This window comes from Vanacampus margaritifer, chromosome 18 (assembly GCF_051991255.1).
Source record: "Vanacampus margaritifer isolate UIUO_Vmar chromosome 18, RoL_Vmar_1.0, whole genome shotgun sequence".
Lineage (NCBI taxonomy): Eukaryota > Metazoa > Chordata > Actinopteri > Syngnathiformes > Syngnathidae > Vanacampus > Vanacampus margaritifer.
In genome coordinates this window covers 16465499-16480606 of record NC_135449.1, presented here as the reverse complement: position 1 = coordinate 16480606, position 15108 = coordinate 16465499, and the positions used below count along the sequence as shown (strand labels likewise).

Genomic DNA, 15108 nt, shown 5'->3' with positions numbered 1-15108 from the left:
GAGCGCTGGAATAATCTTCCTATTTCTCTAATAGGACTAATAGCCACCATTAAAATGAAAGTTTTACCCAAAATAAACTATTTTTTCTCAATGATTCCATTTAAACCTACGGATAACTGGTTCCAGTTGTTGGACTCAGCCGTTACAAAATTTTACTGGAATAAAAAAAAAGCAAAGATTAGTCTATCTACTCTTCAGAAAAGTAAATCCAAAGGAGGTCTAGAGGCACCAAATTTTATGCACTACTATATAGCTAACCAGCTACAATATATCATTATGTGGGCACAACCCAACAGAGATACTAACTGTTGGCTGGAACTAGAACAGAAGGATTGTAATAACCTCAGACTTCTAGTTTTACTCTTCATTACAACATCGATTAAGCGCCATAATTGTTTTAAAAACCCAATGATTTCCGCCACCCTGACTTCCTGGTGGAAGGCACTAGAAATTTCAAAAGCCCAAGTGGAGCCCTGCGGGCTTTCTCCTCTATGGCATAACCCAGACTTTCAACTTAACAACCAATCGTTTTATTTAGGTGTGTTGGAGCAGAAAGGAATTACACATCTCCACCATCTTTTCTCAGATAATATGTTTATATCATATACATCCTTGCTCCAAAAATACTAAATAAAAAACTGAAATTTTTTACATTATCTGCAAGTTAAAAGTATGATAAAGAAACAAATTCCAACACTTCGGGGTACGCTCCAACCGCCTGTTTTAGCTAAAGATATTACCAAACTTTCTCCAACAACAACAAAAAAATCTGTCAAAAATATATAAGTTACTTTCATATACTGATAAAATGTCTTTACCCATCTCGAAATGGGAGACAGACTTGTCTATAGCTCCAGAATCTGACTTTTGGATTCAAGTTTGTGAAAACTCCTCAAGATTCACCTCCCATGGGCACTAAGGGTTAATATTCGGATTCGCTGCATGCCAGTGGGTTAATTCTATAGGTGCTGTCCCCCCCTGGCTGGGCGTGGGCGGCTCTGCCCCTCTGTTGGCTGCTGGGTGGCGGCTGCGTCTTGGCAGTTCCCTGGGTCTCTTGGGGGGTGCCGCGTTGCGGGGCTCTCCCTGGTGTCCGGGGCGGCGCCGCGTGGTTCCCTCTCCCCTCCCCCTTCCTCCCTCTTGCTGCCTCTCCCTCCTCGCCTCTCCCCGCCCATCCTCTGCCACCCTGACCCTTCTCCCTCGTCACCCTTCCTCCTCCTCTCCCACTCTCTGCGGCCCTGCCGCTGCCCCTTGCCCTTCTTGTCGTCTCCTTCCCCCTATATATATATATATATATATATATATATATATATATATATATATATATATATATATATATATATATATATATATATATATATATATATACACACACACACACACACATATATATATATATATATATACATACACATATATATATACACATACTGTATATATACACATATATATATATATATATAGACATATATATATATACACATATATATGTATACACATATATATATATATATACACATAAATATATACACAGACTACAGATGTTATTCAAGATTTGGGTTGAACTCCAAACTCAAACCTCAGGAACATTTCAATTTAGTGGTGCCACTAAAAATAAATAAATAAATAAATAAAACGGCTTTCTTTCAGTCGTTCCCACTCTACATTATTTTTTATTTTAACACAAAAACGTACGTAGACTCCTGCTGGTTTGTGGTTGAGCTGAATGTACAGTGAATTGATTCTTGTTAAACCACTGACGGGCACTACCTTGGCATTGGCTGTGTCAAAGATGGTTTCAACCAAAATGATGTCTGCTCCTCCATCCAACAAACCTCTGACTTGCTCCAAGTAGGCTTCAACCAACTCATCAAAGGCTGTAAAAAGTAAAAAGACACAGATTTAAAAAAAAAAAAACACCCACAGCTACCAATTCAAATGAGACATACATACGTAAAAATGACTTTTTATTGATTGTATACAGGGTCTAATTGGAGTGTCTCACAACCTATTCATTGTGAAAATAAATGTCAATCTTTATTCTGTCGAAGTGAATGAGCCATTGGGTTTCACAACGTCATTGCAACATGCAAGCACACTAACTGACCATTGTTATAAGTGTGGTAGTGTCTGGTGCTGCCTTTACAAGTGGTTTGTTTATGAGCGCTTATTTTCCCCCCCATACTCTGCTCCTCGTTTTCTGCTTGCCTAGATTCCGCCAGTGACTAAATCGAAAGTTAGGTATGTAACTACTAGTGTTGGCACGATACCAAAATTTTGACTTCGATACTATACCTGCATAAAATACCTTGGTACTGGTACTGAAACGGTACCTCGACAAAACTCTAAAACATCAGCAAAAGCAGCAAAATTAAAACTGACAAAAGAACTTCAAATTATTTTTATTTATTATTAATTCAAAATATTGGGATTTATACATGTTAATTTATGTACATGCTGTATATATTTATGTTTTTACTGTATGTGCTTTCACATTGCATGCCATATTCTTGAAGTACTGTATTTGACTGCATTTGATGTAATCTGTTTTAAATATTGGCAATACAGTGGCACTCCAATGACTCAATGTTACGTTGCTTGAGTGTGCGTGCATGACTTTGCTCTTCTTCCAACAACCTGTGTCTGTTGCTCTGTCAGTCGTCTGAGCTTTTTCTATACATAACTGTAATTTCCTACTGTGTGCCTGTTCATTGAACGCACCTTGAGTCCACTGCAGGAATGATTGCTTTTTCTTCTGCTTCTCCGCGAAAAACATTTGCTCTTGTTACAAAACGTTTCTAAAACTGAAAATTGAAAAACACGTGTGTTCTTCATGTGTTTATTGAAAACATGTGTAGGCAATGCCAATGCTGTCGCGTGGCTTACATTCTGCTTGCGCGCTCCCGTGGAGTCTTAATTAGCGCTTCATGCTTCTCAACGAGGAGTGCACGTTCAGCATATGCTTCAGTGCGTGAAGCCATCTCCCTGCGCCTTCTCACACACACGCTGAAAGAGGCGTGTCGCTTACTTAAGGCGTTTTCCACATATCGGTAGAAAGGCAGCAATGCGTGTATGTGTACCTGCCTGTCGGGTAGGCTGTCTCGTATTATTTTTATTTTTTTTTAAGTACCGGTACTAAAAAAAAAATGATACAGAGCAGTTTTTGACGCCAAAAATCGAGGTACGGTACTGGTACCGGTATCCTGTGCAACACTAGTAACTACGGTAAGGTTCATGCAAGCCAACACGCGAGAAGGTTCAAGAGACCGTCTTCTGGGTGCCATGGGTTTAAACTTAAAAAAAAACACACACACACAACTAAGATTCAGCAAAGAGTAAATGATATTGAGAAGGAACTTACTGATGTTTCTTAAGTCAGGTCTCTCCACAGAAGGTGATACAGACAGTGTTTTATTGGTTGGGCCAACTGCCCCAGCCACATACCGTTTACATCCTGACAACATACAGATTAGCATGTGATCAAGATCTGATTACTACACAGTAGTAGTAGTGTGTTTCAATAATACAAATGAACCAAACCAGTTTGTTTAGCGACATCATCAGCTGCTCGTCTTGCGAGCTCTGCTGATGCTCTGTTAAGACGATAAGCCTGAAAGCAAACAAAAAACACACACCATTAATCGATTAATGGCCACACCCCCTAATGATGTTTAGAATTGCCTTTATCAACATTACTTTAAAAAATACAAAATTCAGTCTAGGATTAGAAATTCAGATAGTGTATAGTCTCACCACTCATTCATACTGTCATTGTCAAATATTTTTGGAACCGATTATTCTCAGGATTAATAATTTATCCGACAAAAAATTTATTTTGCATTAGTTGTATTGTATTACAGGACCATTTCCCATTTCTATTATCGTTTATTAACTAATTTATATTTTGGGGTGGGGGCAGGGGTTATTGTTTAGTGATTAACTTATTCAAACCCAAAAACTTATAAATACGTTTTTTAATACTTTGTCCTGCACTCCCAAAAACATATTTATACGTTTAAAAAAATAAATAAATAAAAAAAAATTATACTAGAGCATGCAGAAAGCTTTAAAACTGCTTCTGAAATGAAGAGGTTGCTTAAAGCAATGGTAGTTATTACAAAAACGGCCAACAGGTGGCAGCGGAGTATAAGAGATCAGCCAGGGCCATGTTGCAAGAAGCTCTTTTTGCCAGTGTTTTAAACAGATTTGTGAATAATGATTTTTATAATGCTCCCCTGCGTGCAAGGAGACGCCGCTGGACTCGCACAACAGTTTACTTTCACTTTGTCCGTTTCGCGTGCAAACGTTACACTTTCTTGACTGCCTTTTTTCCGGGGAATAAATAGCAAGTAGCAGACTGTACACACTCCTCCGATGAATATGCATTGGACTCGGGGCACTCTCCGTCGTCCGATCAAACGTCCGCCTGTGCGTGCTCGGTTGTGCTGCGCGTTTATGACGCCGTCATAGCCGCCGCGTCAGCGGTTCCAATTTCGCCGTCAAGCTCGGATTCACCTTCATCATCATCGATGATGATCATCGTCGTCATCAATGTGCTCTTTTAGCGTTGGTCGATGCCTTTCGTCTTGTAAGTGTAGAGCTGCTTGCAACCGCTCGCTGCTTGCAACCGCTCGCCTCCTCGGCCATCTAGCTCCGCCCGCCTAACGTATACTACTGCCGCGTCAATGCTTTCCATCCACGGAGTCACCATCATCATCATCATCATCGATGATGATCATCGTCGTCATCAATGTGCTCTTTTAGCGTTGGCCGATGCTTTTGGTCTTTGAAAAAAACGGCTCGGGTGTGAGCTCCTCGCAACCGGTCGCCATTTTTCCTTTGTTTTCCATTCTGATCTCCTGCTCGACGCTCTAGCTCCGCCTCTACTGACGCCCACCCGATCTTGTCAAAAGAGAGTCATCGCTGCCCTCTAGGGGCCAAAAATAGTCCTTAGGCACAACAGACCTAATTGAAACTTTCGCCACAGATGCGGAAGGGTTCCCTCTACCCGTTTCAAAAAAATATATTAAAAAAATTGGATGACGTATTTTGACGTCATTGGCAGCCCTCCGTAGGTTTTTACTTGACGTCTTTAAACGTCAGTGGCAGTGAAAGAGTTAATCTTTCTTTTGGTAGGTCCCATGTTTTTATAGCAATAGAACACAATATTTTGTGGCCCTTGCAAAATCTGCCAAAATCCAGTAAAACAGCCGGGAGCGAAGGGGATTGCTTCAGTGAAAATGGCGGGAATGATTTAAATGCGCGACAAATGTAAATTATGCTATTAATTACGATTAAAAGTTTTAATCGACTGACAAACCTAATTGAAACACAGCAATGTCCATGCTATTCCTTATGTTCATTTTGGGAGGGAAAAAAATTATTAAGACTCACATGTGACTGTTTAGTAGAGACTACAAATATACTGCTATCATATTGTGCAAACCATCTTATCTGCATTATGTAATCATTTCATGCCACCTGTGTTTTATTTTATTATTTTAGTTAACCTAAACTTAACTAGTTAATCAGTTAAAGCAGTTTCCAGACCAGACCGGTCATCTGCATGGATATATCATCATTTGCAAAGAGCCTACACAGGCAAGGGAATGAGCCAAGAAATGACAATTCCTTTTTTCTGTGGACTTGAGCTCTGTTTGCACTACTGAAACCTGAATTTTCTCCTACCATGTGTGCCAGTCCATAATCAGACTGAGCAACAGACGTGCTGCTGAATGTGTTGGTCTCGATAATGTCCGCACCAGCCTGCAGATATTCCTGCCATTGCAAAGCAGTGCACAGGTTAGACACAACATGATAATTTCCACGTTAAAACATGAAAGGTTTCACATTTTCCTGGTGTGGCAGCCATACGCTTCCGCAAAGACAAATCCATTGTTTTAAACTACCCTGTGAATTCTGTAGATGATTTCTGGCTTTGTGATGCTGAGTAGGTCATTGTTTCCTTTAAGAGGGAATTTATGCTCTCTAAATTCCTCCCCCCGGAAATCATCCTCTTGAAGATCCTGCTGCTGGATCATGGTTCCCATACCCCCGTCCAGGATCAGGATCCTTTGCTGCAACAGCTCTTGAAGCTCTGACTCCAGAAGACATCTGCGCCCTGGAAAATAAAATTTTAAAAAGCCAGATGCAGCAACATTTACCAGAGGCAAATAAAAACCAAAAACAGTACACACAAATACCGGTACACAAAAAGTAATCAATGCGTACTTAAAATAATGAAGTTATCAAATTAATCCTAGACAAAAAAAAAATAATTACTGCTTAAAATGGCTAAATGAGTCTAGTATCCCTTTAACTTTGGAATTAGTTAATCAGAAATAATTACCATCATTATGTTATGTTGTCATTTTCTGTTTATCAAGCTTTACATGATACAAACCTTGTGAAAATATGATAACAATAAAGAAAGTTATTAAGTTTGACACTGACACAGACTTAACAAAAACAAATTTCTAACTAATATCTTGACCCTTATTGATTTAGTATTAATAACTTGGCCAGATATAAATTAAATACATAAACAAAAAATATGGCTTAATGTGTCACGTATCCCTTTAAAAACAAAATTAACGTATACATAAGTCAAATGGTAGATCATTGGAATGGTTCCGAGAAGATCTGTCTGATAATGCTGGTCTAGTGTATCATTATTTAATCTTTGAAACACACATTCACATATACCTTAAGCATGTTACCCATAATATGTGAATACAAAGCAGTTTCTCGCTACAATAGTATGCAGTAGTGCACTGTAACCGTGTCTATCCAAATTAAATAGATACGGCTTTCATTCTACTGTACAACTCATAACAACATCCGCTGTAGAATACTGTAGTTCACTGTGAAGCTAGACCGGTGCCTGTTGTCAGCTGTCGATCTGGAAAAGTACTGTACAAAAACAGTGTCGTATCTACTCACCTCACACAGTTGTACGCGCTAGCTTCCATAACTTTTCCACGTGCAAAAGGCTGCGTGCTAACAGCTAATTGTAGCGAAAGCTAGTGTCTGTGTGTTTAAAATGCAAATACCTGTTTCTGAAGAATATTGGGCAGCACCGTTAGTCTGAACCATCTTTAACAACATTTGGGGGCGTTTGGAGGGGAAAATCCTGGCGACACGTACCAATACTACTGTACACGTACACGGGATAACTACTGTATATTTTTAACTTATTCCGAGCCTCGGACGAAAACTTCCTGTTTTAGATACTTCAAAATAAATGTGTTGGTCCAAGTTAGATTTGCTGAGTGCTATAAGTCAAACAATAAACTTCGGATGGAGGGGGAAAGACGTGATCATGATGCGATGGCAAAGTAAACAACGATCTGTTAAAAGAAATGGTCCACCAGAATGAAGAAAGGTGCATGGGTGTCACCGTGTCACAGTTCTGAGGTTCGAGGTTCCAATTTCAGTTGAAGCTTTCCGGTGAGGAGTTGGCAGCTTGGCATGTTCGTTCTCCTCTTCATCTGCTAACGTTTTTAAGCCATCTTCAACATTAAAACAATTGGTAAAAAAATAAAAATATTGTAACACACATATAGATAGTATAGATGTGTGGAAAAATATGACCAAATAGACAGGCTTTGGCCCAACACCAGCAATGTTTAGGTTCAGAATGTTTTTTTGTGTGTGTTTATTTTTAAATAAATGGAGTCGCTGTACTGGTGGTTAGTGCACACATCTGCCTCACAGAGTCACAGTCAAGCATTTCTGAGTTCAAATCCCAGCTCAGGCCCACCTGTGTGAAGTTTGCATTTTCTATGTACTCCAGCTTGCCTCCCACATCCCCAAAACATGCTCAAGTTAAATCAAGACTTTAATTTCCCATTGGTGTGAATGGTTGTCTGTATTTTTCATGTGATTAACTCATGAACAGTCAACGGTACATTTCCTATTCATGTAACCTTAGCTGTGGGGCTGCAAAAAAAAATTCAAAACCCACACAATTTTGATTCTTAGCCACAAGAAAGAAAAAATTAACCCATAGAATTTTCATTTAGTCACAAGAAATAAATTCTAAACCACATTTTTTTTAAATTCATACTCCCAAGTAAAAAAAAAAATCGAACTCAAACTATTTTGATTTGTGCTAACAAGGAAACATTTAAAACCCACAAATCATTATGGCTACGAATCGTTTATCACGATTTTTGACAGTTATCTTACTCCATAAAATATTTGATGAACTGAATGTTTTCTAATACTGCGGAAGAGATGCATGTAAAGATTAACAGTACAAGTCCAAAAACTGCTGTTTGCAAACCATTAGCAATCTGACAAATAGGATTTAAACAAATTTAAGGTGTAGTTCCTTTAAATCCAATACCAGTCTAAAACCATGCTTTTCTACTAGTGTTGTTCCGATACAGATGCTGGTATCGGCAGAGGCCCTGATACTGCATTAAACCCCGTCGGTGTTATGTGTCCATTTTCAGTCTTTTTGATGTTTTTCTGTGTTTCATCAAAGAAAAAGCATTTGGAAAAAAATACACGAGGGACCTGACATTTCACCAGGATTGTTAAAAAATGTAGAAGTTCAAAATGGTGCCATGCTGCAATTTATAATTATTGCAAACAGGAGGGAGAGATTAACTCGAAATTCTTGTAATAATGCCCAATTTGGGCCCATTGACTCCCGTTATAAATCAGTTTTTGATATGCTGTAAACCTGATGTGTTATAATGCATTTTCCGTGATTACTGCTGCAATCGCTTCTTTGACGAGTCATAAACATGAAAATAGAGGAATTTGTGTGGAGTGTTAACACCCAAAATTCACTAGGAGGAGCCATAGGCTAATAAATGAATTTACTTGTGCAAAGCCCGCTGCAGATTGGTCATAATGAATGCGATAAAAACGGTTGGCATTACAAAAAAAGTTTGGTGTCGATGTGTCTGAGCTCACTTTCAGTCTATTTGGGTATGCATATTTGCAGGTGTACCCAAGAAAATACAAAGGTATTGCCCACAAAGGCAAAAAAATGCACTTGTTTATTGTTATTGTTTGAATTTCAACTCTTACTGGTTGGGTGTTGGAATTTCTTTACTCTTATTGGTTTGGGGCATTTTTGAGGACGTTATTCTCGCGATGATCACTACTTCGCATTTCTTTCACCACAACTGGTAGCAATGGCTAGTAAGATGGTATTGGAGGACGCGATTTGGCTCGTTTTAGAAAGTACTGATTCCGAAGAAGAATTTTATTCGGACGCTAGTTCGGAGAGCTCGGAAGAGGTTGAAGAGTCTACTCTTGGACTTTGAATGCCGGAGGAGGAAGAGGATGATGACGATGAATACGGAGATGAGCATGACGAGGAGTGGGAAGTGGACGCAGATGATTGGTGAGAGCGAGGAGGAGGGGGGCGGAGATGAACACGACGGGGAGGCAGAGGATGATGAAAATGACGGCGATCAGGGCAAATAAATTAGTGAGTGGCTCTCCAAAAATAAAAAAAACTATTATGGTATCCTACTCACGAAGTGGCCACACATTTACCCCGTCCCATTCCTAACCCCGGGGCAACCCTCTACGCCAGGGGTGGGCAAACTTTTTGACTTGCGGGCCGCAATGGGTTTGAAATTTTGACAGATGGGCCGGACCAGGAGCATTTGGACCTCATAGCACAGTAAAAACACACAGATAAATGTACAACCCAATTTACTTATAGTGTGCACTTAGGACTGCGTTTTTCAAATGTGCAAAATCCACATATTTAAAACAGCTTTTCCAATAGCTTCATTTTTATTGTTTTAGCTCAACTTTTGCTGTGTTTTTATGCTTTGCTTTTCTGAAAGGTGCTGTTTTTAAATGAAATGTATTATTATTATGATTATTATAAAATAGCCCTAATCCAGGTAGTACGTTTGCCTCAATGAATATGCAAGATGCGGCATTTACACACTATTTGGCAAAGTGGGAGGAGAAATGTAAATAGATTATAATAGCACATACACTGTGATCTGTCAAACCTGGTGACTGCATCTATTATTAATAGATTTCAATTCAAGGCGTAAAGTTAAAGAATTTTTTTCCATTGGCCCACCCATTTTTAACCCGGGCCCACAGTACGTGTGACACATGCGGCTGCATGATAGCCGCTGCTGCCTGTCACGCGCTGAGGACAAAGCGCGTACATCCGTCTCTGACCACTTTTCCATCTCCGTGGGGGACGCATAGCACACGGTGTTTGTGCAGCAGCTCAAAAAGAAGCCAAAAGCCAACAAGGAAACGCTCATTGAATTGCTCGACGTACGCCCCGGGGATGTATTCACCAATATCAACAGTCTCCTGCATGCGCGCTCCTCACCTCACCCATGACAACATGTAGAAAGACTATCTTCAGCTGTCAAAAGGATCAAAACACGCAAAAGTGCCACAATGTTGACTGATAGACTGAACTCTTTGTCCCTGCTTTCTTTCAAAAAAGAATTGACCGATTCTCTGGACTATCAGGACATTATTGCTGCGTTCAACACAAAACCGTGCCGTCTCCTGCTGTAAATGTCCAAATCCAATAAGATAAGATAAGATCCACTGATTGTCACACCCATCTAAGTGGGGCGAAATTTGTTCTCCGCATTTGACCCATCCCCTGAGGAGCGGTGAGCAGCAACAGTGCCGCGCTCGGGAATCATGTGGTGATCTAACCTCCCAATTCCAACCCTTAATGCTGAGTGTCAAGCAGAGTCGCAATCGGTCCCATTTTTATAGTCTTTGGTATGACCCGGCCGGGAATTGAACCCACGACCTCCCAGTCTCAGGGCGGACACTCTAACCACTCGCCACTGAGCTGAACAAAAATAAATAAATAAATAAAATAAAAAAATAAAATAAAAAAATTGGAATTGGAATTTTGCCCATGTCTGCTCTACGCAGTAGCCAGAATCAGCAGCCCTGAAACTGCGTTAGATTTATTTTTCAACGAGGGCATCATACAGCGAACCATAAAAAAAGCTTCAAGCGGCTTGAGGAACTAGGCAAGGCTCTAATTTGGCCTGAAATTTTGAAACGGGAAGCAAAGCCTTCTGCCGAAGGCTTGGTGGAGCATGCAGAGCAGCGTGCTGGACCCCCGTCTTAACGCAAACAATGTGGCCTTTGCACAAAGCCTCGTCGGGCTTCAAACGTTTGCGCAAAACGTGGAACTTACATTTGCAAAAAAACACATCAAGACCCATTGCATGAAAAGTTAAATGAAAAAATATATAGTTCTGGTGTTTAGTTAGTAGTAGTTCTTCGTTTCAGTAGCTGGTGTTTCATGTTCATGAATTCTGCATATTTGTTCTAAAGTGTTACTCATAAATTCTGTCATCAAAATCAGTTATTGCGACTTTGACTTTCTTGTTCTAAAAAAAATATCTTGTTACGACTTACTGACTTATATAAGGATGTAATTACGTCATATGAAATATTTTACTTTGATTTAATTAGCATAGTTGTTTTGCTGTTAGCATAATACTGCTATTATTGTCCATAGGGGGCATTAAAAAAATAAAAATAAAAACTATATATGTATAGATAGGTCTGATGCCAGTGAACATTTTGAGCGGTTGAAAGTGAAATGACTTAGTTATAACTTATCACACTTCAAAGGAAAAGTCTGATTTTGGAAAAAATTACAATAATTTAAAAAACAAAATAACAGGCACGGGTTAAAACAGTGCTATGGTATCGCTTGTGGCTGTGTCTCCACTGCGGAGTAAGACCCGTTTCGATCGACACGTAAACGCTGTGCGACGGTTTCTCCCGTGACGTCACCCAAGCACCGCACAATGAAAATCACAACGAGGAAAGAGACTTTAGGTGGTCGCCGTTTCTTCTCAGCTTTTTATTTTATGTACTTGGCGTGGATGGATGGTTTGAGTGAGAGGAGACAGCGTTTAGATGAAGCATTTGAAAGGCTGACTTGCAAGTTACAAGTTTCGATCGACACGTAATCGTCTTGCGACGGGTTTTGGGACGTCACCCAAGCACGGCGCAGAAAAAATCAGAACGATGATAGAGAAAAACGACTGAAGCCGAGAATGCATCATCGTCGCGCATGAAGGTAAGATAATTTTTTATACAAAATAATTTTTTGCCAATCAGCACGAAAGTCCGATCGGGAGTTTATCGGGCTGGCGTACCTACCCTCGAGTAGGACCTCCGCTCGTCCCCGTAAGTTCCTGTAAATGTGGCCCGGTTGGGAAGGCTCCTGCAGTAAAGATGCATACATAAGGGGCTGGCCCCGTAAATTTACCCCGAAGTTCCTGCAGCATCTCATGTCTTGCTCATGCACGACATTCACTGATGTGAGACATGTTCACTGCAAGCCGAGCTAAGATATCCTATTGGCCCTTGAATGCTCTGAACCAACGGCAGGGTAGCTTTTTCACGTTGAGAAAAAAACAAAAAAACTTTGGTATCGGTATGGTATCGACATCGGCTAATACTGCAAACCTGGGTATCGGGGGCCAACAAATGGTATCGGAACAACACTAATTTCTACCTATAACTGTCAAACCAAAGTACTGTATTGCATGCCAGATGTTCTGTAAATGCTCTGTGATTTTGATTCCTGTTAGAATGCAATGTTCTGATACCTTGATTGATCACAAGTTAATCATAGAACTAGCGTAGACATATTGACAACCACTAACAGGCATCGGGTGGGTATGTTTTAAAAAAACAGGTCCATAACTGAGATCATCTTTACATAATTACTATAATTAAAAAAAAAATGCTGTTGGAAATTCTTAACTGTAGCAACCCACACAGCAAGAACATCTCAGTCTGCCTCATGAGTGAAAACATGGCGTGTTAGTAATCTTATGAAGCCCCCTTAAGACTTGACTTTAGCTTCTTTTGGTCCTTTTGGCCCATAACGCGGAAAAGTTTTTTGCGGGCTTCCTTCTGTCTCTTCAGTTTGGCCTCCTCCTCCTTCTCTTTCTGATGCAGGAACTCCTTGTGTTTAGCGTGCTGCACTATGTGCGCTTTCTTAGATTTGTAGGTGTGAACTGTGCTCAGAGCGTGGAGAAGAGCCGCTACCTATAAAAAGAAAAAATTGGAAAACCAGTGGATTATTAAATACTCATCTTTAAAATTCTCAAAACGTTGAAATTGGAACGGTGTAAATCGGATGTTTTATGTGTGAGTTGAATGAAGATGGAAAAAGTGAGAAGAACAATAAGACCAATAAAGAATCGGAAAAACATAAGTGTGATTCACACAATGAAACAGAAGTGTGATTCACACAATGATACCAGGATTGTATTAACTTGATACTCAGTTTTACTCGCCTTCCTTTCATGAGGCTCTCTGATCACGCTGGGCCTCTGGATGTCTCTGGGTGTCTTTCCTTTGCGTTGCTGCTGCTTTTGTTTGCTCTTGAAGGGAAGAGACTTCTGTAGCTCTTTGGGGATGTGGAGGGGATTGAAATGCGCCTCTGTCCGGACCACATGCTGATATGAAGCAGATTCAGAGTTAGGGTTACTTCTGGTGACCTACTCAAAACCATCAACTCTAAAAAGGATTACATTTTCTACACTAAACTTGAACTTTTCCATTGACATTTTAAAAATCATCAGCACTTATTAACTCATTCCCTCCCAGCCATTTTCACTGAAGCAACTCCCTTCGCTCCCGGCTGTTTTACTGTATTTTGACTGATTTTTGTTCGGTAAGCGCTCCGCTTGACTATCTGCGTGGGAGCATTTCTGCCGACATATTGCTTACATACAGGAAATTTGGCCCGGCTTGGGGACTGGCAGGCATGAGAATCTGAAAGACTGAACTGAAAGATGATTTGAGTACTGGTTTCTCATGCCTGCGAGTCTTCAACAAGGTCCAGGTTTCCTGCATATAAGATACAGTTGAATGTCTTGGTACTCACTGCTTTCGCTTTATGGAACTGCTAGAGCGAGTTACGCCACAATTTGTGAATGGATTGTGCATGCTTGGGCTAAACGTGTCTGCTTGCACTAATCAAGCTTTCGCAAAAACAGACATCTTTTCTGAGGAGCCGCACGGGAACGAGACTGACGAGATGACGAGAGGGAACCTGGCATGTTTGATGGCGAACAAGCCCAGCTGTTTGTTTCAGATACAGAAGATGAGGGCTTTGAGGGATTTGTGGATGAGGATTGATCAAAAGTAATGTGAGTACATCGTTAAATACTTCAATAAAGGATAACCAAACTCAGTTTTGCTCCGCTGCCTTTTCAAAAACATACACTAGCATGCTGGCATGCATGCTAGCGTATGTTTTAGCATGAAAGTTGTTTCGAGCTAGTGTATGCTTAACCATGCCTGCACCCAATAATGCCTTATTTGTGTGTTAAATACAGAAATAGCACCCGTAACTAAGACTGCTGCGCCTTACGGTCGTGAAAATATGGTATTAAAAAAACTTTTTAAACGTTTTTTTCAATTGAATGAGTTAAAAAACAGGAATTGCTGTTATTATCGTTCAGACATTTTATTCATATGCAGATTCACACAGATTTACACAAAATTTCGTGAAGGGTATTTGGCCACATGATCTCCAATTAGAATCAGGTAACCAATATTTCCCAATCAGGGTGCCATGAGAGATCATCACGTTTTCCGTGGAAAATTATCCAATTTATTTTTCTTTTTTTTCTCTTAGAGAAAGCTCAGTATTGGTCATTTGGTAATCTTAATTTGACATGTCATCATCATTGCTCTCTCTTTTTTCCCTCTTTTTCTTTTTTTTGTATGTGCATGAGTATGTGCGTGAGTATGTGCATGTGCGGGTGGGTGTGTGTGTGTGTGTGTGTGTGTGTGTGCATGTGTGCATGCATGTAAGTGTGTACTCATTAATTCACCTAAAACCTATTAAAAATCCCATACCGTTCACCTAAACAGAATACTTCAGAATCCAGCTAGAGTTGTGACATTGTCAGGAGACCCAAGGAAGGATCAAAGAAAAGAAAGGAAAGTGAAATCTAGCACCGACTAGACATCACCTACTACCCACCAGGTTACCAACCAAAATCTTTCCCTATCCTCAGAAACATCTAAAATCCAACAAATTAGGGAGACCTCAAGTGACAAAAAGAAAGACTGAGGGAAGGAAGGAAGGATAGATGA

At 40.1% G+C, this 15108-nt stretch overlaps 2 protein-coding genes across 7 annotated transcripts in view; both read right to left on the bottom strand.

Annotated features, from left to right (window-relative positions):
• mtr (5-methyltetrahydrofolate-homocysteine methyltransferase) overlaps positions 1-7344 on the bottom strand; it is an 80728-nt gene extending 73384 nt beyond the window's left edge. For 2 of the 6 annotated variants that reach the window (XR_013289238.1, XM_077551074.1), the window contains exons 1-6: positions 7050-7343; positions 5907-6118; positions 5686-5775; positions 3538-3607; positions 3359-3451; positions 1768-1874 (exon numbers count right to left, since the gene is read on the bottom strand). Coding sequence is in view for 5 of the 6 variants with exons in the window: in XM_077551074.1 (XP_077407200.1) it covers positions 1768-1874; positions 3359-3451; positions 3538-3607; positions 5686-5775; positions 5907-6118; positions 7050-7104 (627 nt within the window). In the remaining variant the exon portion in view is untranslated. Of the gene's footprint in view, positions 1-1767; positions 1875-3358; positions 3452-3537; positions 3608-5685; positions 5776-5906; positions 6119-6939 lie in introns of all 6 variants that reach the window. The other 4 variants (XM_077551075.1, XM_077551072.1, XM_077551071.1 and 1 more) reach the window with 4 other exon arrangements.
• Positions 7345-11815: 4471 nt separating this feature from the next.
• Positions 11816-15108, bottom strand: part of bms1 (BMS1 ribosome biogenesis factor) — a 50804-nt gene continuing 47511 nt past the window's right edge. The window contains exons 22-23 of the mRNA XM_077551080.1: positions 13296-13457; positions 11816-13044 (exon numbers count right to left, since the gene is read on the bottom strand). Of these exons, the coding sequence (XP_077407206.1) occupies positions 12826-13044; positions 13296-13457 (381 nt within the window). The 3' untranslated portion in view covers positions 11816-12825. The remainder of the gene's footprint in view (positions 13045-13295; positions 13458-15108) is intronic.